At 46.4% G+C, this 27,671-nt stretch overlaps 2 protein-coding genes across 4 annotated transcripts in view; both read left to right on the top strand.

Moving 5' to 3' along the window:
• The first annotated feature begins 1,764 nt into the window (after positions 1–1,764).
• The window catches only part of LOC147021967 (high affinity cAMP-specific and IBMX-insensitive 3',5'-cyclic phosphodiesterase 8B-like), a 207,075-nt gene continuing 181,168 nt past the window's right edge, over positions 1,765–27,671 (top strand). For 2 of the 3 annotated variants that reach the window (XM_085892460.1, XM_085892461.1), the window contains exon 1: positions 1,768–2,382. In XM_085892460.1, the coding sequence (XP_085748586.1) occupies positions 2,221–2,382 (162 nt within the window). In that variant the 5' untranslated portion in view covers positions 1,768–2,220. Of the gene's footprint in view, positions 2,383–27,671 lie in introns of all 3 variants that reach the window. The other variant, XM_085892462.1, reaches the window with a different exon arrangement.
• Positions 22,594–26,991, top strand: LOC147021968 (protein CFDP2-like). Its single transcript, XM_085892459.1, has 2 exons — positions 22,594–24,143; positions 24,176–26,991. The coding sequence occupies exon 1, from the start codon at positions 22,821–22,823 to the stop codon at positions 23,925–23,927; it is 1,107 nt and encodes a 368-aa protein (XP_085748585.1). The 5' UTR covers positions 22,594–22,820; the 3' UTR covers positions 23,928–24,143; positions 24,176–26,991.

Below are 27,671 nucleotides of genomic sequence, written 5' to 3' on the forward strand. Positions count from 1 at the left end.
CCTCGGAAGGATGACAGGCTGAGTCAACCCCCTGGTGTTAATTCAGTGGAAAACAGGGCTCAAACTCAGAACCCGAGGATCCCAAGCTGCTACCCTAACCACTAAGCCAACACCAGGCTCCCCTTGGATCCCAAGCCGCTCACCCTAACCACAAAGCCAACACCAGGCTCCCCTCGGATCCCAAACCTCTACCCTAACCACTAAGCCAACACCAGGCTCCCCTCGGATCCCAAGCCGGTCACCCTAACCACTAAACCAACACCAGGCTACGCTCGGATTCCAAGCCGGTCACCCGAACCACTAAACCAACACCAGGCTCCGCTCGGATCCCAAGCCGCTACCCTAACCACTAAGCCAACACCAGGCTCCCCTCGGATCCCAAGCCGGTCACCCTAACCACTAAGCCAACACCAGGCTCCCCTCGGATCCCAAGCCGCTACCCTAACCACTAAGCCAACACCAGGCTCCCCTCGGATCCCAAGCCGGTCACCCTAACCACTAAGCCAACACCAGGCTCCCCTCGGATCCCAAGCCGGTCACCCTAACCACTAAACCAACACCAGGCTCCGCTCGGATCCCAAGCCGGTCACCCTAACCGCTAAACCAACATCAGGCTCCGCTCGGATCCCAAGCCGCTACCCTAACCACTAAGCCAACACCAGGCTCCCCTCGGATCCCAAGCCGGTCACCCTAACCACTAAGCCAACACCAGGCTCCCCTCGGATCCCAAGCCGGTCACCCTAACCACTAAACCAACACCAGGCTCCGCTCGGATCCCAAGCCGGTCACCCTAACCGCTAAACCAACACCAGGCTCCGCTCGGATCCCAAGCCGCTACCCTAACCACTAAGCCAACACCAGGCTCCCCTCGGATCCCAAGCCAGTCACCCGAACCACTAAGCCAATACCAGGTTCCCCTCGGATCCCAAGCCGCTACCCTAACCACTAAGTCAACACCAGGCTCCCCTCGGATCCCAAGCCGGTCACCCTAACCACTAAGCCAACACCAGGCTCCCAAACAGAAGAATAAAGAACCAAATAAGAAACTCCAGCAAAGAGAAAGGTTTTACCACCATGAAGTGTGGACCACCACCCACAAGGTGGGTTGACATGGATGTTTCAAGTTCATAATCACGTGAGATCATGGATAACGGTCACAGTTTCTTTCTCATGGATCATTGTACTCAGGATTACAAAAGGTCCATCATCACGATTCATTGATCAGAGACAGAATGATGGCGGGTGGATGGATTGGCACTTGGAACAGTCATGAGCAGGCAGGTATGTAAATACATTCGTGGAGTGGGGAGGAGGTCTTGAGAGCACACAAGAAGTGAGGAAGGGAAGAACAGGGGCGGAGGACGCAGGGAGGAGTGAGAATGTGGGAGGAGGAAGGAGGAAGGAGGGACGTGAGTAGATTAGGAAGGGAAATTGGAGGCAGAAAAGGAGAAGAGAGAGAGAGAGAGATGGAGTGATGGAGAGAAAGGTGTACCGGGGAGTGGAAGGAGATATATGAGGGAAATGGAGGAGGGGGAGAGGATGGAGCGAGGTGGGAAGGGGTAAGTTGGAAGAAGAAGGTGGGGAGGACGAGGAGGAGGAGGAGGAGGAGGAGGAGGAGGAGGAGGAGGAGGAGGAGGAGGAGGAGGAGGAGGAAAGAAGACTAAGGGTGGAAGAAAGTGGGGGGCAGGAGAAATTGGGGGTATGTATGGAAGTGGGAAGAAGAGGAAGTGGGGAAGTGAGAGGAGGAGGGGAATTGGGGGAGGGTTGGAGGAATGTGGGAGGAGGGAAGTGGGAATAGAAAAAGCTGTGAGAGATTGAGAGAATATCTAGCCAGAGGGTGCTGTGGGTTGCGACGAAGTTGTGAATGAGAAACAGCAAAGAAAGAAAGAAGGAAGGAAATAATATGGAGAAAGCATAAAAGACTGCGACGGTGGGTCAGTGGTGTAGGATCGAAACCAAGGAGTAAGGGGCAGAAAAAGGAAAGAAAGAGTCGGAGTGAAGAAAAGGCAGAGAATGAGGAATTGAGCACTCAAAGAAGTTACGTTGGAAGAAGAAGAAGACGAAGTGGTGAAGGAAGAAGAAGAATAAGAATAAGGAGAGGAAGAAGAAGAAGAGGAGAGGATATTCAGTATTCGGTGTGAGGGATTGAGACGGCGTCCCGACGAAGGAAGAGGGACAAAAGTGAAGGGGAGAGAGAGAGAGAGGAGAGAGGGGAGGCCCATGGGCTGCGCTCCCAGCCTGCGAGTCTCCCGGGGCACGGGGCCTGGCAGCCCTGGGGACAGCGCCGAGGGGAACGCCGGCCTGGACGGACACGAGGCTTGGGAGAGCCGGGGGAAGAGCCGGGTGGGGAGCTGGGACAGCAGCTGCATGCAGAGATCTAAAGTAAGGCCTTGCATTGTCATCGACTGCTTGGTAAGCTTTTATTTATGCCTAATTGCATCATCTCCTCTTCGCTTCATTCACTTATTCCCAGTGATCGCTATTGTCTATTTCTTTTTTTTTTCTTATTCCCCCCCCCCCCGAGCTCTGCGATCTATCCGTTTCACTGGGGGCAAGACCATTGTAAGACGAAACCATTGAAATTTTACGGTTCCATCTCTCGGTGTGCAAGACCGTCTTGTATGTCTCTAATTAAATACTCCTCACACGCACTCGCTCTGACCCTCTCGCGCGCACTCGCTCTGACCCTCTCGCGCGCACTCGCTCTGACCCTCTCGCGCGCACTCGCTCTGACCCTCTCGCGCGCACTCGCTCTGACCCTCTCGCGCGCACTCGCTCTGACCCTCCCGCGCGCACTCGCTCTGACCCTCCCGCGCGCACTCGCTCTGACCCTCCCGCGCGCACTCGCTCTGACCCTCCCGCGCGCACTCGCTCTGACCCTCCCGCGCGCACTCGCTCTGACCCTCCCGCGCGCACTCGCTCTGACCCTCCCGCGCGCACTCGCTCTGACCCTCCCGCGCGCACTCGCTCTGACCCTCCCGCGCGCACTCGCTCTGACCCTCCCGCGCGCACTCGCTCTGACCCTCCCGCGCGCACTCGCTCTGACCCTCCCGCGCGCACTCGCTCTGACCCTCCCGCGCGCACTCGCTCTGACCCTCCCGCGCGCACTCGCTCTGACCCTCCCGCGCGCACTCGCTCTGACCCTCCCGCGCGCACTCGCTCTGACCCTCCCGCGCGCACTCGCTCTGACCCTCCCGCGCGCACTCGCTCTGATGCACTCGCTCTGACGCACTCGCGCGCACTCGCTCTGACGCACTCGCTCTGACGCACTCGCACGCACTCGGTCTGACGCACTCGCACGCACTCGGTCTGACGCACTCGCACGCACTCGGTCTGACGCACTCGCACGCACTCTGTCTGACGCACTCGCACGCACTCGGTCTGACGCACTCGCACGCACTCGGTCTGACGCACTCGCACGCACTCGGTCTGACGCACTCGCACGCACTCGGTCTGACGCACCTGCGTGCACTCGCTCTGTCACACTCGCCTGAACTCACTCTGATGCACTTGCTCACACTCGCTCTGACGCACTCGCGCGCAATCACTCTGACGCACTCGCTCTCACATTCTCGCGCGCACTCGCTCTCACATTGTCGCGCGCACACGCTATCACATTCTCGCGCGCACTCGCTATCACATTCTCGCGCGCACTCGCTATCACATTCTCGCGCGCACTCGCTATCACATTCTCGCGCGCACTCACTATCACATTCTCGCGCGCACTCGCTATCACATTCTCGCGCGCACTCGCTATCACATTCTCGCGCGCACTCGCTATCACATTCTCGCGCGCACTCGCTATCACATTCTCGCGCGCACTCGCTATCACATTCTCGCGCGCACTCGCTATCACATTCTCTCGCGCACTCGCTATCACATTCTCGCGCGCACTCGCTATCACATTCTCGCGTGCACTCGCTCTGTCTGTCTGTCTGTCTGTCTGTCTGTCTGTCGCTTGCACGTTGCTCTGTCTGTCTGTCTGTCGCTTGCACGTTGCTCTGTCTGTCTGTCTGTCTGTCTGTCGCTTGCACGTTGCTCTGTCTGTCTGTCTGTCTGTCTGTCTGTCTGTCGCTTGCACGTTGCTCTGTCTGTCTGTCTGTCTGTCTGTCTGTCTGTCGCTTGCACGTTGCTCTGTCTGTCTGTCTGTCTGTCTGTCTGTCTCACTCGCTCGCACGCATGCCGCTCTGTCTATCTGACTGTCTGTATCTCTCTGTTTCACACGCACGCATGCCGCACTGTCTCTGTTCATCGCTCGCACGCATGCCGCACGGTCTGTCTGTCTGTCTGTCTGTCTGTCGCTCGCTCGCACGCACGCACGCTGCACTGTCTCTGTCGCTTGCTTGCACAAACACATGCCGCACTGTCTATCTATCTGTCTGTCTGTCGCACGCATACCGCACTGTCTATATGACTCTGTCTGTCTGTCTGTCTGTCTGTCTCGCACGCACGCACGCCGCACTGTCTCTCCCTTCTGTCACTTGCATACACGCACGCCGCACTGACTCTCTGTTTGTCTGTCTGTCTGTCGCACACACTTACATTGCACTGTCTCTGTCTGTCTGTCTGTCTGTTACTCGCTCGCACACACGCTGCTCTGTCTGTCTGTCTGTCTCTTGCACGCATGCTGCTCTGTCTGTCTGTCTGTCTGTCTCTGTCACACGCATGCACGCCACACTCTCTCGCACGCACGCCACACTGTCTCTCGCACGCACGCAAGCACGCACGTCACACTGTCTCTCACACGCACGCACGCCACACTGTCTCTCGCACGCACGCCACACTGTCTCTCGCACGCACGCACGCACGCCACACTGTCTCTCGCACGCACGCACGCACGCCACACTGTCTCTCGCACGCACGCACGCACGCCACACTGTCTCTCGCACGCACGCACGCCACACTGTCTCTCGCACGCACGCACGCCACACTGTCTCTCGCACGCACGCACGCCACACTGTCTCTCGCACGCACGCACGCCACACTGTCTCTCGCACGCACGCACGCCACACTGTCTCTCGCACGCACGCACGCCACACTGTCTCTCGCACGCACGCACGCCACACTGTCTCTCGCACGCACGCACGCCACACTGTCTCTCGCACGCACGCACGCCACACTGTCTCTCGCACGCACGCACGCCACACTGTCTCTCGCACGCACGCACGCCACACTGTCTCTCGCACGCACGCACGCCGCACTGTCTCTCGCACGCACGCACGCCGCACTGTCTCTCGCACGCACGCACGCCGCACTGTCTCTCGCACGCACGCACGCCGCACTGTCTCTCGCACGCACGCACGCCGCACTGTCTCTCGCACGCACGCACGCCGCACTGTCTCTCGCACGCACGCACGCCGCACTGTCTCTCGCACGCACGCACGCCGCACTGTCTCTCGCACGCACGCACGCCACACTGTCTCTCGCACGCACGCACGCCGCACTGTCTCTCGCACGCACGCACGCCGCACTGTCTCTCGCACGCACGCACGCCGCACTGTCTCTCGCACGCACGCCGCACTGTCTCTCGCACGCACGCCGCACTGTCTCTCGCACGCACGCCGCACGCGCACTCTCTTGGTAATATTTGCTATTACCCATTCAGCACGACGTTTGTGTTTCTCTTGCACCGAGTGAGCTTGCCTATGATGACCTCCTGGGATGATCGTTGATGGCTCTTGTTGTTTCAACATGTAATTGTTTTGTGGCCAATATTTCCCAGCGACCATCTTGCTATAATTATCTGCCATTATGTCCCATTATCTTCTATTATTTCACACCATCACTAAATTGATTGTCCTCATGTAATTATAACAATTTAAATTCGGTGTGAGATGATTGAATATAATGGTGGAGAAAAGCAATGGTTTACTCCTGTGTTGATGTGTAAAAAGATATTATTTATTGTCTGAAAGAAGAAAAAATTTGCTGCTGTTGATAGTTTTGAATGGTTTCTCCATCGATGGTTACAACTTGTTGATTGTGTTTTTAGGATTCTAAAAAGTAAATATAACAATCATATAGCACCACCCTTTCCTTGTTGTGGGAATAGGAACTACGTGTTCTACTACACAGACTAATTCTGCACTGGCCCTGACCAATGGGACGTGTCTGCCACACACCATCCTGTCTACGGTCTATATAAGCAAATTGCACAAGCAACTGCAACATTTTAAATTCATTCACTTTAAAAAATGAAAACCTTTAGCTCTTTAGGATTGCTTTTTACGATATTTTTCCTATACTTGGAAGCCTGGTGTTGTCGGAACTGTAAAGGTGGCCAGCTTGAGATCTTAGGGTCTTTAGTTTCACCCCCTGTCCTCCCATTTAAATAACACCAGGTGGGTTGACTCAGCCTGTCATCCTTCTGTGGTCGGCGAAATGAATACCAATACTTACTGGTTACAAAGTTACTGACTGCATCAATGGCACAGCTACACTTCCAGAAATGATGCAACTAACAGCCACAGTCTGTGTATGAAACAACTATTGTACACTTGTAGCTTCTTCTTTATATGCAGCAAAAGCTGCAGGGAAGCATCATTGGTGGAGGATGTGCATATGCTGCTCATGACTTCACTTGTAGTGAGTGAGAAGCAGCATCTGCATAAAGCTAGAAGAGCTAAAGGCTCTTCTGCACTGGTGGAACACATCATTAACCTCCGCCATCTTCGAAGATGGATGGAGGTTACTGTTTTCACTCCTTTCTGTTTGTTTGTTTGTTTGTTTGTTTGTGTGTTTGTTTGTTTGTGAACAGTATTACTGAAAGACTCAACGGATTTCGACGAAACTTGGTGGAGGGGGGGGGTTAGGTATGGTTCAAGGATCATGCCATTAAATTTTGGACTTGGTCCCCCCCCCCCAAAAAAAATTGTCAGAGAAAAAAATTTTTTTTTTTGCATTTCTACATGTTTAAGTGATTTCCAACCCCCCCCCCCCCAAAAAGAGAATTTTTTGACATTTCTACATGTTTTCAGTGATTTCCAACCCTCCCCCTCCCCAAAAAAATTGTTCGAGAAAAAATAATTTTTGCAACTTTTTTTCAACAAAATTTCGATTTCTTTTTTTTGCATTTCTTCATTTTTGAAGTGATTTCCAACCCCCCTCCCCCCCCCCCCCAAAAAAAAAATGGAGAAAAGAACTATAACTCTGTCAGCACTGTTGACATCATATTTAATGAATAAGATATAAGGTTCACTTGAGTGACCCAGCAGTATTGGCGGCGGAGGTTTTGCACTCTCCCGTGTGCTCCCCCTCTAGTTTTATAAGTGTTAGTTAATTATAATTGTTGCACTGGTGGAATGTAACCTGACTGGCACCATTAGGTTCATTTAATGATTATTCTGAACAATGGGTAAATATGTTTGTGAGATTCTGAAGGGTAGTTGGAAGCTCAGTTGATTTGGTTGTTGTATAATCGAAGCAAACCTCTGTTTAGTCCTAAGCCTTCGTTTATAGAAACAGCTTGACGAATGAAGTTTCATGTTTGTTATTAATTGCCGGAATCCTTCGGATTTCGGCAATTATGTTGGTCGGTTGTGTGTGTCATTCTGTGTGTCTGTTTGTGTGTTTGTTTACCCTGTAGCAGCCACACCGTTTCAGTGATCTTGACCAAACTGAGTACAGACGTCAGCCATGGCCCAACTTAGACACTTATCGTTTTTGGTGAATCTAGGTCAAAGGTCAAGGTCAAGATCACCGAAAAACCGAAATTCTTATTTTTGCAATAACGTCCGCTAAAATGGTCGTATCAACTTCAAACCAAATCCAAAATGTGCATCTTCCAATATTGCATCCAACCATATGTCTCATTGGCGTGTCACACCAACACCCTTCTTAGCGGTCAGGGGTCGAATGTTAGGGGGTCGGGTCAAAACTCTCAAATTGCGCTAAAAACGCCATTTCAAGTCCGATTGACTTCCAAGTTATGATCATGACCAAACTAAGTGCTATAACTCATTAAACAGTAGCACTATCGACTTATAAGAACCAAATTGATTTCCAGGTTTTTTTTTTTTCAGAGATCATGGAGATATGACAAAGTTATTCCGGCAATTCCTTGCTCAATGAGCAATTTCATTTATTTGTTTATTTGTTATTTTTTTTCTTTTGAGCATTTCGTTTAAGTGTCTGATGGAAACACCATGGAAATTCATTGAAATATTTGTATAAGAACAACCAAGTTTTAACCCAAACCTGACCCACTCAGTGAGAGGGAGTTTTTTGGTTGAGACAGAAAACTAAAAGGTTTTTACTTAACCTGTGTGTTTCAAAGGATATTTTGAGTGTTTTAACAACCACAAGCATGCTCGAACGAAAGGTGGGGGGAGGGGGGGGGCACCCTTTATGTATTTTGTATGTATGAGAGGAGGGTTGAGTGGATGTATATTGAATGCATGTATATTGAAGGTCAAGGTTTGAATTCAGACATAAAGTTCAGGAATACGAGGGGGAAAAAAAAGAAAAGAAGAAAGAGTGTGGAGAAATAGAAAAATGAGTTTTGGTGGCAGGCCTGCTAATTTTTTCTGTCATTTCGCAGATGTAATACATTGATGCCCTCTTATAATTAGTTTAATACTACATAAAGGGCAGCAAGATCTGATGATGTTCTACTTGCGTAACACCCATTGGGTTTTCACGTCACAACAAAGAGGAGTTGTGTTGAGATTTTGGAACTGTCTGCGTAATGTTTTGCATTTCCAAATCAGTAAGGCTAGTATTATGCCCGCATTCCAGCCCTTATTTGTTTCGTCAGCCGAAACAAACAATTTCACATCGTGCACACTGGTCAGTCTGCTAACCTTCACAGCATGTATTTCCATAAAGTCCATGAGTAATCTTGAATTTCCCTCAATATCAATAATTATATTTCATGGAGGGTAGCAAAAATAATGTTTTCAAAATAGTTTAAAATTGCACATGTTTGGATGAACGGAGTGCTAATTTTGGCTTGTATTTAACATTGACACGATGAGCGGAAAGGGTCTGCCGGTTTGGTATTCTTACCTGAGCAGATGGCTCACCATACTCAAGACCCAGGTTCAAATCCCATAAACTGTACATTTGTCTATTGTGTCCCTGTGGCTCGCATTGGAGTGTACTGGTCTGTTAATTTATTTGTGCACAAGCTCACCCATGCGCCTGGCAGCACTGAGACGTATTATCAAGGTAACAGGTATGGTCTCACGTCTGACTTAAAAAAAAAAAATTTGCAATGCAAGCAACATCCTTCCCTTGTGGCAAACACCTTTTCGTTTCCTGTCTTCCTTCATATGCTTTTTTTCTTCTTAACGTATTCCACAGCCCAAGTCTTATGCCTTCGCTTAACCTCATCAGCCTTAAAAAAAACATAACTTGATAATGTGTGGAGGCACCATTGTCGCTCATATAATATAATGAGCTTGCGTGCTTCCAGTCTTGCTCTATGGATGCGAGACTTGGACTCTGACCAAGGATCTGAGACGGAGACTTAATTCCTTTGGTACCAGGTCTCTTCGGAGAATCCTTGGCTATCGCTGGTCAGATTTTGTGTCCAACAAGCGGTTGCTGAGAGAGACTCTGATGAGATTTGTTACCTGCATGGTCCGTGAGCGTCAGTTGCGGCTGTATGGACATGTGGCTCATTTTCCTGACGCTGATCCTGCTCACCAGATTCTCTCAGCGAGGGAGTCTCGTGAGTGGAGGAGGCCAATGGGCCGACCACATGCCTCGTGGTTGCAGCAGGTTGACCAGCATCTCAAGGAGATGGGGATGGGCCTGGCATCTGCCTGGGGGAAGGCCAGACGGAGGCCCCTGGAGGACCGGCGAAAAGTCGACGCAGCGTCGCGCTGTTCTGGCACATGCTCCCATACCTGACCTGACCTGCACCACTCTCGGCTGTATGTTTTGTATTAAAACCCTGAGGAGGAGGAGGAGGAGGAGGAGGAGAGAGGGTGGGGGGGGGTTGCGGGCTGCAACCATGATATATGCCGTTAATTTCATTGAAATCTGTTAATCCATTCTCAAGTTGTAGCATGACAAACAAACAGACAGATACGGCTTCTTTTATAATACCAGGGGAAAAGCCCGTCAACATGATGGGGTGTGCAAAACTCAACACAGGATTACGATAAACACAAAGTTATCGATTACGTCCGATTAATGATTCGCAATATGGGAATGGGAAACAGGAACTGGTCGAAATATTAGTTGGGATTTCTTTGATGTGGTTCAGGCATTAATGCGAAATACACAAACATAGGTGGATAAGCACAGCCTTGATTCTTCCCCAAAAACACAAAAAACGTGGGAGATGTACAAGTACAGCCTCCTTCGCTTCCGAAATAATAATAATAATAATTTTAAAAAATAATGTGGGCGTCGTATCAGCACAGAATGCTGGCTTGATTGCTCAGTGCCTCAAAATAAAACAGCTCTCATTATGTAATGAAGCCAAAACATGGCAATTGCTTTTGTCCATATATAATACATCATCCTTAATATAGCTTGGAGAGATTCCAATTCCACTGAGCCATCAAGGAATTGTACTTGAGGCCAGAAGGCTTGAAGTCTGGGTTGACACAAACTGTGCGTCTCAGAACACCTATGATGCCGATGTGCCGCAACCTTTCGACATTTGATGATGCTTTTGATACTCACTTTTGGTCTCTTTTTCATGGTGAAGAGAAAACTTGTGGGGAAATCATGGCGATTATGAACATCCACATCCCTTGGAGCCTATTATTTTTGAATTGCTTTTCGAAAAAATTGTTTTTTTCATCAAACATTTCTAATTTCAGTCGAGATTTCAACATACTTATTTAGGCTATGAGTTCTGATCATGAAATAAGAAACAGATTTTGAATATAAGCTTTTAAAACCTTGGAAAAATGCCATGATATTCTGTCTTCACACAAATATACACCTTAACATATACACCTTCCTCTAAGGTGGAAAACTCCCTTGGTGAGGGGGCAAATGAAGGTCGCTACAACCTTCATCGTGTGACCTTTAGTCCTGTCAAGTGTGGTTGAGATTGAATAAGTAATGGCCGAACGTACCATGGTCAGACAGGCGGACACCAAATTGTGTATTTTAGTATATAGATTTGAGAGTAGCAAAGGTACCCTTCCCAAATGACAGGAAAAGTTTAAGTTAATCATATGGACTTCTCATGATCCTCTTCTTTGTGCAATTAAAAAAAAAAAAATTTTAGTCCTTAATGCCTGATTACCTCCACCACCGAAGGTGGATGGACGTTGTGTTTTCACTGCTGTCTGTTTGTCTGTCTGTGAGCAGGTATATCTCAAATCGTTGTAGACTGATTCGGATGAAATTTGGTGGGTATGTTGGGTGTGTGACAGACAAATTGATTCGATTTCGGTGAAAGCCCAAATGTGGATATGATGGTTTTTTTATTTTTCAAGTGATTGTTCACCATTGAGAGATGGGACCAAAAACGATATATTGCATGATATCTTAAAAAGTTGTGAATGAGTTATGACAAAATAGGTGATTGAGTTGGTTAGGTGATGAGAACAAGCCGATGAGATTTTGGTTCAGGTCCGTACATAGATCCGGCGTATCAATGGGATACAAAACGCGAACTGTACAGCCTGGTAGAGGTATGCGCTCCACCGACTACTGTTCTAGTTGTTTGTGTGATTATTTTATCTTATTGGATTTTATTTGCCATCCTGCTGAAATTGTTTGAAGTTATGAAATAATTGTTGTGTCCTAATTTTGATGAAGAGACTTGTGCTGAAAAAAATGTAAATTGGGTGTTTGGGTTAATTTAAACACACCTTTGGAAGATAATTAACGGCTTACCTCCATGAAAGGGTTATACTCGGTCATCCCAAATTCACCTCACAGGGTCTTAATTCAGCCTATTCAAACATGCTTTGCCTTGGAAACATGATCTACTCTCATGGATTAATTAAAGTATGTAATCAAAATATTATATCAGATTTGCGAATCACATCTCGTGGACAAAATAAGTGTTGAAATCTTGAGTGAAATCTGAAAATTTAAACAAATTAACGATTTTTATAACCAAGTATTTTTTTAAGCAAAACATTGAACTTAACTTTTTCCACTGTTCGGATGATTATATTGAAAGAAAATATTATGGATTGTGCAGAAAGTGGAACTTCATTGAGCGCAACGCTGTGCCCTCGAACCTGCTTTTGCAATCCATGACTATACAGTCCACAGGGGTCCTTTTTTCCCACAATTATGAATGCAGTTTTCTTTTTACCGTTTTGTGTGATCTGCTTTCTGACAAAACATGAATAGAAATATACTAATAGCTGCTGCAATATATTAATAGTCGACAGCTGCTGAAAACGAGGTACGAAGACAGCACACAGGGACGTGGTAAAAATGGGTGCAAATTCCTCTCCATGGGGTGTTTGCATGCCTGCATGCGAGGAGGTTGGAGGAACACGTATGGAGGTGGGGACATTCATGCAGGCAGACCTTTGCCGGGTAGATAGCATGGGTTTTGATTTTCAGCTATCTGTAATTTACATGTCAGATAAGGTATTGTCATCACGTGCTGTCTGTCCATTTGTCTGTCAGTTTCCTTTTTTGACTTCTGCCAAACCGCAAGGCCAATCCGGCCGAAATTTGCAGCAACGTTCCTCTCCTGACTGGTAACAGGAATTGTAAAGCTTGTTCCAGTCACATGACTTTAAGTATGTCAAAATGGCTGACTTAGTAAATTTCTTGAAAAATCATCTTCTCCAGACAGTCAGAATGCTACCAAATTTTGGTTACGGCATTAGGATAGGTTCCTGGTGTTAAATTGTGGATGCCATGCTGATCACGTGACCGGAAGTGTGTCAAAATAGCCGACAGACAATTTTTGTGAAAATCGCATAAATTCCTTCAAAAATTTTCTTCTCAAGACTCACCAGTCAGAATCCTACCAAATTTTGGTCATAACATTAGGACAGGGTCATAATGTTAATTTGCGGACGCCATGCTGATCACATGACCGGAAATGTGTCAAAATGACGGTCGCGCAAATTCCTTCAAAATCCTCTTCTCTCGCCACACCTGTCAGTCTGCTACCAAATTTGAGTTGCAACATTATGGTAAGGTAGGGGTGTTAATTATATTTTGGAAATCGTGTGGATCACGGGACCAGAAGTGTCAAAATGGCCGACTACGTCAACTTTTTGGAAAATCGCATTAATTCGTTTTAAAATCGTCGTCTCCAGACCCACCCATCAGAATGCTACCAAATTTGGGTGACATATAACATTTGGACTGGGTCATGATGTTAAATTACAGAGGTCATGCCGATCACATGACTGGAAATGTGTCAAAATGGCGGACTTGGTATAATATTTGGAAAATCGTGTAAATTCCTTCAAAAATCTTCCTCACCAGATCCACCAGTCAGGATTCTACCAAATTTGGGTTTCAGCATTTGGCCAAGGCCCAGAGAAGCAACAGGTCCAAGTGGTCCTATTTGTAAATTCTCCCGCCTTGTTTTATATTGAAGACAGTGGTTAATAAGAAAATATTGCTGTTTGGGAGCGTTTTTATTGCCCTGGCAATGCCACGGTACACTACCTACCCTCTCCTCATGCTTCCTTCCCTTGCACTTACACTGCCTCCCTTCCCATTATGCTTTCTTCCCTTCCCCTCATGCTGCCTTCCCTTCCCCTCACGCTGCCTTCCCTTGCTTGCCCTCACACTGCCTTCCCTTGCTTGCCCTCATGCTGCCTTCCCTTGCTTGCCCTCATGCTGCCTTCCCTTGCTTGCCCTCACACTGCCTTCCCTTGCTTGCCCTCATGCTGCCTTCCCTTGCTTGCCCTCACACTGCCTTCCCTTGCTTGTCCTCACGCTGCCCTCCCTTGCTTTCCCTCCCTTGCTTGCCCTCACACTCCCTTATCTTCCCTCCCCTCTCAAATTGGACAAATTAAAGGTTTTTATTTTTAAAGCAGTCAGAACTGCTGCTCAGACCAATTCAGCAATTTATCTCAAGTTAGGAGATTCAAGAGCTTTTCGTATATGTGGAAATTAAATAAAGGCATCAACACTGGCTCTGCTTTTTTGATGATTGAAGGGAAACACCCTTCCCTTATTTTCCTTCCCCTTCTTTCGCGCTTACCTCCTCCTCCTCCCAAAGCCCCTCCACCTCCCCGGGCCTCTCTGTGTGGTGTCTGGACATTGTTTAGTGTGACTTGTTTGAATGGGCTGTTTTAACCTTTCCAATTCCGTTCAATCCTGTACTAATGCCAGCATAAGGGGGCCATTCCCCCTCCCACCGCTTTCCTGCAAGTCCCCATATCCAATACATGTCCAGAACACCCCATTCTCCTCCCCTTATCCCCTTCCTCCTCGCTCCCTCCCCCTCCCAGAGTGTATAGTGACGTGTGGTGAGGCCTCGCTCCTCCACCCCTTTCTCACTCCCCCACCCCTTACCAGATTCCTGGAATCTTGAGGTTAATGACATCGTGTCCATGTGTTCTCTCCATGTAGAATTCACAGATTAGGGTCGGCGGGTAGTAAGGCCTCAACCGACCACCATGGAGGAAGGTTCTGTCTTACTCCATCCATATATGGAAAATCCCATCTCCATGGCTGTCTAATGTTGTAGTGGGTGGAGGGAGGGGAAGGAGGGAGTCTGAGCTATCGACACAAGGAAGTTCTAACAGTTGTCAATCGTTGTCTGGAAATGGGTTCTGGACTGTGGGGAGTCCCCATTGGTTTGCCATCGTCATATAGGGCCTCACCACTCCCCTTCTGGAATGTGCGTGCGTGCACGCATGTGTTTTTGTCTCCACATTGTCTCTTACCTCTTTGGTACTCTCTTTTATCTTGCACTTGGCTTGTTTAGAGTTTTTGGGCATGTCTCATGATTTGAATCGCTCGTGGCATTCTGCTGGTGGTCTGTCTGCCCTTCCCGTGCATCCTTCTGGGATGTTGTCCTGCGTGCCTCGTCTTCACCATCACCTGCAAGCCGGATCCCTTGCCATTTACATTTTATCTTTTTGCCTGGTTCTCTGAATGAGTGTTTGCCTATGCTTGGTGCCTAGATGGAATCGGTTATTTGTTTTCTTCAGTTGTAGTGACTGATTTGTCTCGACATTTTGCTAATATTTGTAAAAAAGCAAACTTGAACACTCATGGCCACTCAGAAAAGTCTTTTCAGGGAGTCAGTGGACACGTCAGTTGCTGCGGGTCCTCTTTAAAAGGAAGATTGTGGAGCTCGCGTGCCTGTCCTCGCAAGCCGGTGCTCATTCCTATTCACGAGTCACTCAACACGTCAATATCTGGTGGTGATTTTTTGTTCAACATCAGCAAGACTATTGAGCGAGGTCGATTTTGTTTGTTTGGATGAATGGCCACGGTGACAACGAATGAGTTTTCTCCTCTGTTTGCCATCTTCGACAACATGAAAGCGGCAGCGGCTCAACACCAACAGATTCTTCCTCTACACCAGCCCCTGGAGAAATGCCGAAGAAGTAATCATCAACCGGACTTCATTTATAACATGTCATTACGTTTTAAATACGAGTGAGATTTCTCCTCTTCTGGTTTAAGAATCCTCATCACCTGGTTTTAGCACAATCATCGTAACCAGCACACTGAAAGGAATCATCACCACAAAGTTATTTGTTTAACAATTGTGTATTTTCCATTCGGGACTTCCGTAGAATGCGTCTCATCAAAGAAAAATCTTTGTTTTTTTGTTTTTTAAGCCTGTGAGTTGTTTGTGATTCCCGCCATTTCACCATGCCGATGGTTCGGTGTTTTAATTGGATATCCCTTGGAGGAATAAGTTTGGTAATTACTTAATTATAACTGATTCAGTTTCAGACTGCGTTCGGAGAAGGCCGTGATGTAATTGCTTTTAAAACTGCTATTCCTTGGAGTTAATGAATTGACTCCTGCATGCTTGCAGCCACTTTAATTGTGGTTTTGTTAATTGGCTCCTTACCATCTACGTGACGGTACTGCTTGTGTTTGTCACGTAGATTCCAGAAAAAAAGAAAGAAGCTCAATGTGCGTTGGTGTTAGCACCACAAAATCCTGTCGATGCAGGATAATGTGTTTGTGATTTTGATGTCACTCTGCATTCGAGTTACTTTGTCACTCATACCTGTAATAGAGTGAGGATATCGTGCGCTTTACGCACACCATAACCTCTTGCAGCTCGCACAACTGATTTGATGATCTGTGCAGTCGAGTTTGTCAAGATGTTGCAGCTACACCGTAATCCTCCTGTGCTTTGTAAATAGGGTGAGAGGTGATTCATCTGACCACATGCCTTCCCGCATCAATCGATACTCTGTTCTTGATGCTCTGAAAGGCACCACTGCAGGAACAGTTATTGATTCTTCACACAGATGAAGGATGTACAAACGGGTCACCCACTGCAGGAGTGTGTGACGCACAACAACTTTAGTTCTGAGGGATCACCTGAAAATAAGGTTCCCACATCCAAAGGTGTTTCATTGAAAGCATTTTTTTTTATGGTCGTCTTTATTTACCAGATTCGGTGACAATGCTTAGAGTGTCTGCTCTGAGTCTGGGAAGTCGGTGGTTCAAACCCCGGCCGAGTCATACCAACGACTTTAAGAATGGTACGTGCTGCTTCCTTGCTTGATATTCAGCAGAGAGGATAGACAACAGACAGACAACATTAGGAAGGCAATGACAAACCACCCAGTATAACCTTTGCCCCGAAACTGCTTCGGCGGCATCAACACTCTGTGGAGAGTATGGTACATCAAAATCAAAATGTCTTTATTTATTTATTTATTTATTTTAGGATGCTTGATGTGGACCTTGTAAACAATAAACATGTAGAACAACACCATTTGTAGGTATCGGTGTACTTATTTGTCTGACAGCTTGCTTGCAATGGCTATTTCCCCTCAAATTCAATCTCTCACTCTCTCACTTATACTTATACTTATACTTCTTTTCATCCACATGTGCTGTTATTATATTCCCAATGTAGGGAGTGCAGTGGGATAATGAGAAAAATTACATGTGCGCACGCCTCTAGGGTATCCTGCCAGCCATAATAGACTTTAGAAAGCCTATTATGGCTGGCAGGGATACCTTAGAGGTGCGCGCAATCACCTCTGAGCTATCAAGCCTGACTTTAAATCCCGTCCCAGCTATAAATCGTCAACCTGGTGTTTCACAGTCAAGGTGATTCATCAATGTGCGTGCCGTCCCTCTGATGGACCTTAAGCTTGGCATCCTGTCTGCCGGCATTAGTTGCTGGACGTTAAAGATCCCACAGTGTTTTTCGCGAAGAGGAGGCGAGTTATCGCCCACATCCTGAACTAGAACGGGCACTCAGTAGAGCGCATACCTTCGCCAATGCTACATTTTGCCCCCCCCCCCCCAGAAACCGTTGATTGCGAGGGTATTTAATCACATACCACATCTGCCATCTCATATGTGTTATGATGGCTTAAAAACATTAAATTTCCTGTGTTATATCGTATATCACAAGATTGGACATTGAATTCACATTTTGGCATTGGTTGCATGCAAATTGGATAAAAATCGACCGCACTATGGCAAAATGACGATTTTGACCTTTTCATGACCTTGACCTTGACCTTTGTACTCTTAATTTTGTAATTGGTATTAGAGTGTGGGGAACAGAACAGTCAACATTTTGGTGTTGGTTTCATGCAAATCGGATAAGAATTGACCGTGTTATGACTAAAACCGCACATTTTGCAATGTCGTGACCCCCCCCCCCTGACCTTTGACTCCCAACCGCTAATCAGGGTTATTACGTCATTGTGTCATGTCACATATCACAAGATGGGGCATTGAATTCTGAACATTTTGGTATTAGTTGCATGCAAATTGGATACAAATTGACCGCGCTATGGTAAAAAGACGATTTTGACCTTTTCTTGACCTTGACCTTTGACCTGATCGCTCCCAAAATCTAATCAAATGGTCCTCGGATAATAACCAATCATCCCACCAAATTTGCTGCGATTCAGTTCAATACTTTTGGAGTTATGCGAATAACAAACAAACACACATATTCACAAATAAATAAATACACAGCGATCAAAACATAACCTTTGCAACAAAGTTTGCGAAGGTAATAAATTACAAATTCCTGTCCTGACATTGCTGAGAAGGTAATGGCAAATCACCGAGCATAACCCTTGCCATGAGACTGCTTTGGCACCACTGCTGCTGTGTAGAGTATGGTACATTGATTATGATTATGAATTAAAGTTTCATGCAATTTCCCTTCAACACAATTGTCAAGTGCATACTAACCACCGAGTAGCTTCTGCACTATGAACTAATTCACCAGACAGTTTGAATATTTCATGTGATCGAATGGACTTCAGATACGAAAGGCATGCTACACAATGATCATCTGTATCTTAATTTTATTAACCCCACACTGTGGGTAGAAGTATGCATGTCGCATTGCCTTGCTCAGGGCAGCAGGGTAGCTCATTTGTTATCTTTCTCACCTCAAAGCTGTCTCGCATGGTCTTTGATCCTTGGTGGCTTTGAATCACACCGAAAGTGCCATCCTTACGATAATTATTCACAAACCGGTGTTTGTGTGTTTGTTTGTTTGTTTTGTCACGCTACTCCTCCTACAGTTTTAGGCCGATTACATCCAGACTTGCTACATAGGATCAGCATGACCCTAATTAATGTTTCGGGGTGTTTTTAACTTTGCCAGTTGTCTTGGGTGGGGGGGGGGAGTGGGGGAACGCAAATTCTCCATGTAAATGTGTATCGTGTAGCGTTCCCCAAGATGGGGGAGTCTTCCAAGTCTTCCAAGTCTTCACCATTTACAGTAAAACACATTTACAGTACATGGTGGGTACTCTGCTCGTTTGGTATAATGCAAGTCAGGAGCACACCTTCCTTCAAGTAATGATTTTAAGCTGACTGTCCCTTCTTCCGCCACTCTCTTGGAAATGTTCAAGATCTGACTTTTGGAAATTTTTTTTGTAAAATACCCAATTAAAGCTTTGAAGCCTGGTATGCACTACACTATTTTCTGCGAGCTGATTGCGGTTTTATCAACTCTTGGAGGAATTTGGGTTTGGATGCACGATGAAATATTGTTGCGAATCTGGAAGCCGCTATGAGCACACAACATTCAGGTCCGATAGCTCAGTTATTTCGATAAGTGAATGTGGATAGACTGCTCCCTTTCCCTAGTCTAATGGGTGAATAAATGTAAATGCGCTGTGAGTTACTTTGATAGTCAGGGTTTTCTTTCATCTTTACACCCCTCACAACTACGACAACGCCAGCATCACCTTCACCTTGCTCTGGCCGGCGCCATCTCCTACGTGCGTGTCAGCACGTACGTGGGCGGAGCCCACGCAGAATCATATTCCTCTACCTGTTTGGTGGGCGGAGTTCAAGGAGGAGCCTCGTGGCGGCCCTCGACCAATCAGTGTGCAACGGGTGGGGTGACCGCCGCTCAGCCAATCAGATCCCGTGACAGGGAGAATGGAGTCCGCGTGACGTCTCCATGCCCCCCAGGCCAATCAATGGACTTGCCGCTCGTTTTGGCCAATGACAGGGCGATGAGCAGTTCTGCGTGCGAAAACCGTCCAGTAAGGGAGAGTGGGAGGGGCGGAGACGTCCCCCCCCCCGGAGACAGGGTGAATAATGGTGCGGCACGTTCAGACCGAGCTCCTCCTCCTCCTCATGATCAAGAGCTTGAGAGACACCATCCCCCACGAGAGCCGCGGGGGTTGCGCGCCGCGTCCCGGCCGCCAACACCAAGGGAGAGATTGGGAGATCCTGCCACCGACAAGAATGGGAAGGGGTGCGCGCCATCTCTCCGAAGATACGGAGGAGAGGTTTTGGTTGCCGGCACGAGCGCCGAGCGGAGCTGAGGAGGTTGATCGCGGTTCGCCAGGGTCTGGATTTGGCTCGCCTCTCGCTGGTGCCCGTTTTGACTCAGCACGAAGACCACACAAGGTGGACAGGTCCGCGGCAGAATCTGGTCTTCAGCTCACCTTCCCTCCGAGCTGGAGGCCTCAATAAAGACCACTTTGGGTCCGTTTCTTGTGTGTGTGTTTGTGGCGCCAGTCCAGTAAGTAGTAATTGTAAAAGTGCCTTGCTGTACATACGTGCCTCTTGTATTCGGATAACTCTGCTTCTTACGTGCCCCCCTGCTCCATTATAAATAAACCCATGTGTTACATGTATCGGTTCGTTTTTGTCTTTCTTTTATTGGTTTAACATGGTGCGTGTTGGAGAATTCGCCAGGCTGTTACCGCTGCAAAGGGACATTTGGACCGACGGAAGCTTGGTGACCATCCGCTCGGGTTGCACACGGTTCGAGTACGCTAGCGGCTCGTTCCGTACGAGCATCGTCGAGGGTGAATTTCCCCAGTAGTTTGGACGACGTGGGTATTTAGGTAAATTGAAATTGGCAATCGACCCTACCCCACGTGGTCGATCTATTGGCGAACTTCGGTCCGATAAGGGACCCATCGGTTCCGGAGTTATCCGGGGTGACGACCTATAAATTCCGGGTGATCGGTGAAGCTGACCCGACTGCTCCATCTAGCGGTCGTGCTCGTCGCCGATACCCGGCCTCGCAACAATATTACATTGCTGGTAGTTGTTAGCAGATATTAAACATGGTAAATATTTACAATCCCTGCCAGGAGATTTGTCACAGAGTAAACTGCAACTCATGTTGTGCATTCTTTCCCGATATTGTGTGGGTTTTTTTTTTGTTTTGCAATTTGGGTGGTCGTGAGCCCCACCCCCCCCCCCAATGGGAGCAAATCACGTGATCACCCTTTTCACCAGGATAATGACCTGTCCATGATGACAGAGCTGCAGTGAATTATTTAATAAATAAATATACAAGACAAAATTGTGGAAACCTGGTCTTGGGAGGCCCTGTCTAAAATAAAATTTAAATCCAACAGCAACCATTTTGAACTTGTGAAATCATTTCAGGACAGCTAGACTGGGGCAAGCAAAATATAATTAGTTGGTGTGATTGTTGCAAAGTTTTATTATTTATTTTTAGAAACCGGATTTTCATTTGTATTTTTGAATGCAGGTAAATCCAGCAGAAGGGGGAGGATTGGGGTAGCTAAATTATTTGTGTGTGTATTTTTACCCCACACATGCAAAGCCAAAAGTGGCATTGGCAAATGGTTCACTTTGTCTGTCCGTCTGTCTCCAGACTTCAGTGTATGATCGAGGAACTACTTGATTTAAATTGAATTTTATATTTTGAATACTGTAGAACACGAACCTGCAGCTTAGCTGTGCTTTGCCTGTGAAATTTTTCAAAATGTGTTCCCGAGTGCACTTGCACAGAGAGAAACAAGGTAATTGCTTCAGTCTGTCTGCCTCTCTGGCAGTCAAAAAATTGAAAATCATTCCAAACCGCAAACTTAATGTTTTTAGGGACATCATAAAGGACACAAACAACAGGAACGAATAACTAATGTAACGTGTTGAATGAGGTGGTGTTAAAGATGGTGCATCAATGGTGGTAAACTTCCGGAATAAGATTATTTTTTTTCTTTTTTCTACAGCCTTTAAAACCTTTGTCTTATTTCAATTGAATGATATACTTGAACACTGTAGAACATAAATCACCTTCTTGGCACTTCCAAAAAATCCCAGTTTAGTAGTACTTTACTTTAAATATTACATGATCTTGACCAATCACATTTGCTGCTCTCACTCTCAGCATCGGGAAATATCGAGATTCAGACCAAATGGCAACGCATAGAAAATATAGATTTTGCTCGGAAATACAAAGCAAGAGTTTAAATGACTCTTCCCATGTCCTTTTTAAAAGTCTATATGGGGTAAGATGGTCTATGAATCTGTCTGTCTCTGTCTCTGTCTCTGTCTCTCTGTAATTCTGCACCAGAAAACATGAAGCTGTGAGCATTATTACCCGAAGGGCAAAGGGAAGCTGGAGGAGGTGAAGTGAAGGGAGGGGAATGGGGAAGAGCGATCTGATGGATCAGATTCGGTTCTGGGACATTTGTGCAGCAGAAAATCGTAGGTTTTCATGGCTTTGTTGTTGTACATGATAATGAAATTGCACAACGCATTAGCTCACATGATTTTGCAGAAAAATCACAGGGCATGGGCTGGGATATTAGAATGAAGAGTTGCTTTAATCTTTAACACCCTGCTTCCAGATGATTTGCTTGATTGATGGATAATTGTGCTTTTGACCACCTAGATTCTCCAGGTGTTCTGTCATTAGGAGTGCAACAAAAGTAATTCTAGTTTTTTTTGCAAATGAAACCTCCCTGATCAATTACTATTCTTGCCCTGATTACCTTTGGGAAGGCAAAGACCAACCACCAAGTGTAATCCTTGCTGTTGGAGTGTTCAACCTGCCTTTCCATAGTGGACCATACTGTGGTTATGTATATGTATGTGTTTGTATATATATATATATATATATATATATATATATATATATATATATATATATATATATATATATATATATATATATATATATATATATATATATATGCCCCGGTTAGAATAGGTGTACCATATCCCTGTGTGTCGTAAGAGGCGACCAGGGTTGCGTCAGGAAGGGCATCCGGCGTAAAAACCTATGCCAAATCATTACATGGACAACAAAACGAATTTCCATACCGGATCGGTCGAGGCCCAGGTTACCAACGACCGCCACCGGTATCGGTGGTCAGTAGGGTACCGGTGGAAATTGTGCTAATGCTGGGCGAAGGAGGAGAAGGAGACTGGGAAGGCGAGTCCGGAGGCAGTGGGAGAGGGGGAAGGGTAGAAGTGTGCAGGTGAGAGGTGAAACTCTGAATGTTGGGACGATGACTGGCAAAGGGCGAGAGTTGGCTGATATGATGGAGAGAAGAAAGGTGGACATACTGTGTGTACAAGAGACCAAGTGGATGGGGAGTAAGGCTTGGAGCATTGGAGGTGGTTTCAAACTGTTCTACCATGGTGTGGATGGGAGGAGAAATGGTGTCGGGGTAATCCTGAAGGAAGATCATGTCAAGAGGGTATTGGAGGTGAGGAGAGTGTCTGACCGAGTGATGAGTGTGAAGTTGGAAATTGAAGGGGTGATGATGAATGTCATCAGTGCATATGCCCCACATATGGGGTGTGAGATGGAGTATAAAGATTTCTGGAGTGAGTTGGATGAAGTGGTGGAGAGTGTATCCAAGGATGAAAGAGTGGTGATTGGAGCAGATTTCAATGGGCATGTTGGGGAAGGGAATAAAGAGGATGAGGAGGTGATGGGTAGGTATGGTCTCAACAAGAGAAATGTGGAAGGGCAAATGGTGGTAGAGTTTGCAAAAAGAATGGAAATGGCAGTGATAAATATGTATTTTAAGAAGAAGGAAGAACACAGGGTGACATACAAGAGTGGAGGAAAGTGCACACAGGTAGATTACATCTTAAGCAGGAGATGCAACCTGAAAGAGATTAGTGACTGTAAGGTGGTGGCAGGGGAGAGTGTAGCTCGACAGCATCGATTGGTGGTCTGTAGGATGACTTTGGAAGTGAGGTTGAGGAAGAGAGTGAGGGCTGAACCAAGGACCAGATGGTGGAAGCTGAAGGAGGAAGACTGTTGCATGAAATTTAGGGAGGAGGTGAGACAGGTGTTGGATGGTGGTAAAGATGGGTGGGATGATTGGGCAACTACAGCAGAAGTGGTGAGGGAGATAGTTAGGAAGGTACTTGGTGTGACATCTGGACAGAGGAAGGAAGATAAGGAGACTTGGTGGTGGAACGAGGAAGTACAGGAAAGTATAAGGAAGAAGGGGTTGGCGAAAAGGAAGTGGGATAGTCAGAGAGATGAAGAAAGTTGGCAGGAGTACAAGGAGTGGCGGCGAAAGGCAAAAAGAGAGGTGGAAAAGGCATATGATGAGCTGTATGAGAAGTTGGATTCAAAAGAAGGGGAAAAGGATTGATACTGATTGGCAAGACAGAGGGACCGAGCTGGGAAGGATGTGCTGAAGGTTCGGGTGATAAAGGACGTAAATGGGAATGTGCTGACGAGCGCGGAGAGTGTGTTGAGAAGGTGGATGGAGTACTTTGAGGAGCTGATGAATGAAGAAAATGAGAGAGAGAGAAGGTTGGAAGAGGTGGAGATAGTGAATCTGGAAGTGGGGTGCGTAAGGATGAATGTTTCAGTAAGGATGTTTCAGTAAGGATGAAGTGAGGACTGCTATGAAGAGGATGAAAAGTGGAAAGGCGGTTGGCCCAGATGGTATACCAGTGGAGGCATGGAAGTGCTTAGGAGAGATGGCAGTGGGGTTGTTAACCAGATTGTTTAATAAAGTCTTGGAAAGTGAAAGGATGCCGGAAGAGTGGAGATTAAGTGTACTGGTTCCGATTTTCAAGAATCAGGGTGATGTGCAGATCTGTGGAAATGACAGAGGGATAAAGTTGTTAAGCCACACCATGAAGGTGTGGGAAAGAGTAATGGAAGCGAGGTTGAGAGGAGAGAGGAGAGTCACATTTGTTCGTCGGCTAGGATACGGCAGTCGTACCCCCCCCCCTGAATTGACAGAAACATGCGGCGGCCGCAGAGTTTCTGAGGTGGCCTCAGGGTGGCCCGACGCCATATGGCTATCTTTTACAGGCCGTAAGGGTCTCCGTGGAATTAAAGCGCAGAGTTATAACTTTTCATATCTAGGTTGGCTGTAGCAATTCGACAAGCCGTAGCCATGACATAGATGTGTTCCACGTCGACCGTACATAGGGTGTACGGTGGGCTTGCGTTATTCGTGCGTTTTCCGTAGGCTCTTATCAATGAAAAATGAATTTTGCCAACCCCCAAAAAATTACGGCGGCCGCACTATTTCCACGTTCGCTGTTGGGTCGTCCCTGCGGTTGCCTTGCGAGCACCTTGAGGCTACCTTGCGTCTGCCTTGAAAATTCTATGGCCGCTCACCGTGTGACATCAAATCAAAGACCGTACGGCACCCCCACGTTTTCGGTCTCCACAATTTCTAAATACCCCGTGCGGCTACCCAAAAAATAAAAACATATGTGACTGCTACATTGTGTGACCGTGGAAATACTGCGGCCGCCCTATAATTGCTAGTAGCCGTAGATTTTTTAGACCCTACGGCCGCCGAGCCAAATGTGACTGAAGCATTAACGACACTGTGAATGCAGCAGTTTTTTGGAGGTTGACTTCAGGGTTCTTTTTCCATTCATTTATTTGCTCTAAAATTGCTGAATAAAATCCCTTCAGCTAATACCTGGCACCAGGACTAATTGATTGTTGTCAATTAGTGGGATTTAAGAAGAAGGAGGAACACCCCATGACACTTATGCACATCATTCATTTTCGACATCAGATCCAAGATGGCCGACTGGTCGCCATTTTATTTGTAAAAAAACCTGATTTGAACACGTCCTTAACCATTTCTCGGACATGCATTTGCCAATGTTGTTCAAGCTTGGCACACAGGTCATGAATGATGGCTTCCATATGCATGTAATTTTTTTTTTTTTTGAGATCAGATCCAAGATTGCTGACTGGCAGCCATTTTAGTTTGGAACTGGAAGGACACTCAAGAGAGCGCTTACTTCCACTACACAATGCATGATCCACGAGAACTTATCGGGCCCAATACAATTTTGAAATATCATTCATTATATCGTTTTTGGCCTCATCATTCAATGGTAAAGAATAACTTTAAAAATTAAATAGGGGCATTCCATGTCAAGTGTACACACCCTCCCGACACTAATACCTCATTTTCTCCCCATATGTTGGTCATTTATTCACTTGGGTGAAAAAACTCAAAATACCAACTTTTAGACCTGTGGGCCATCGGGGCCCATTTTAGGGGCCCCCCAAATTTGGGTGCCCCCGGCTGCCCCACAATCTTCCAGAGGCCATATCACAGGTTGTAGTGGTCCGATTTGGCTGATCTTGGTATCAAAATGCTCGTAAAAGCGAGATCTTTCGAATCACGTAAAGTAAAATCACTCCGAAAGAGTAATTCAAAAAGTTATAGTTTGGGGCGCCCTTTGACCTTGGGCCCCAGCCAAACCGATGGTCCCGATTTTTTTCGTGTGAGAATACCCCTTCATATTCTCCAACACCTCAGCATAAATGAAAATGGGATCTCAAGGAGTTCAAGTGTGATGATGGTTTTATCGTTCAGGGACTCGGGTGCTGGGCACACAATACGCCACAATACATAGCACAATATTTGAACACAAGATTTCCAATACACTATATCAGTATATTGTACATAAATTTTCCACTTGCACATGCAGGAACTGGAAGCGATACGAGTATGAGTAAGAGTTTTTCCTAGCATATTATAGTCAAGATTTTTTGCCAACCAATGTTTTATTTGACAGCTGTGTTTCTTTTTTACTGATTGTGTAGGTTCTACCTGCAGCAGTTTTTGGTTCTACGGAAAGAAGTATTTCAGAAATGTCTAAAATGCAGTGATCTTCAATGTCAGGAAAAAATAAACTATTTACGGGCCCGTTTGGATGAAGAAAATTCACTTTCACTTTATGAGTGTCCTGAAAGGCTTCCATGATGCAGGCAAGCCACAATTTTCCATCATAGCGCACTGTGACATAACCTGAGAATTTCCCGTTAAAAGTTGGTGTAGATTTTGAAATAGCTGACTCGATACGGTGTTCCTCGCTCAAGGCCCAGTCACACCTTGACGTTTTAGCCAACGTATGCCGATTTTTGAAATTTTTTTCTAAAACACTGGCACACGTTGAATACGTTATGGGTAAGTTTTGATAACATTGAGAGCACGCTGAAAAACACTGCCATACGTCGGTGTACGCTGGCTTTAAACGTTGTACTTTTCGGTTGTCCTCAAATTTTTGCATGCTTGAAATTTCACGACGTATGCCGGCGTATGACTCACACGTTCCGCTACGCTGGCCACAAGTTGTATGCACGGTCTGCGATCGTTGACAGACGTCAACACATGCTACTTGTAAGTTAATCATAAGTTGAGACACGCCGAGGTAATGTTTAGCGTACCCGAAACTTATTTCTAACCTATGATTAACGTGTTGTTGGCACGTTACGCGATCGTTGCCACACGTCGACAGACGTTACTTTTAAGTTACTCATAGGCTGAAAGACGTCGGTATAATGGATCGTCCTTGCATCAGCGTCCACGGCCACGGCCAGGACACTTATTTGCAGCATTCTTCAAACTTTTCTTCGGCATGACGAGGATGTTCACACTTCGATGTCTAGCTTGGCTATGATTCCAATTGTCCATCGGCAGCGTCTATTTAAAATAGTCGAGTTTGAGCGTTTTAACATGTTCAGAAGAAACGCTTCAAATTTCCAAATCCCAGCGTCAAAAAAAAAAGGCGAGTGACAGCAATTTGAATCATTCATTGTAAACAATGAAAATAGTTGAGTGGTACCGTTTAAAAGTCGTTGAGTGTAAAAAAAAAAATCCAATTGTTGAGCGCAAGCGTCTACTTTCAATAGTGGAGTTTGAGCGATTTAGCACGTTCCATAGAAACGATTAAAATTTCTGAGCGCCAGCATCAAAAAACAAAGGCGAGTGACAGCAATTTAAATCGTTCATTGTAAACAATGAAAATAGTTGAGTGGTACCGTTTAAAAGTCGTTGAGTGTAAAAAAAATCCAATTGTTGAGCGCAAGCGTCTACTTTCAATAGTGGAGTTTGAGCGATTTC

The sequence above is a fragment of the Eptatretus burgeri genome, chromosome 8, assembly GCF_056783735.1.
Source record: "Eptatretus burgeri isolate ZD-2024b chromosome 8, Ebu_testis_v1, whole genome shotgun sequence".
NCBI classification, from domain to species: domain Eukaryota; kingdom Metazoa; phylum Chordata; class Myxini; order Myxiniformes; family Myxinidae; genus Eptatretus; species Eptatretus burgeri.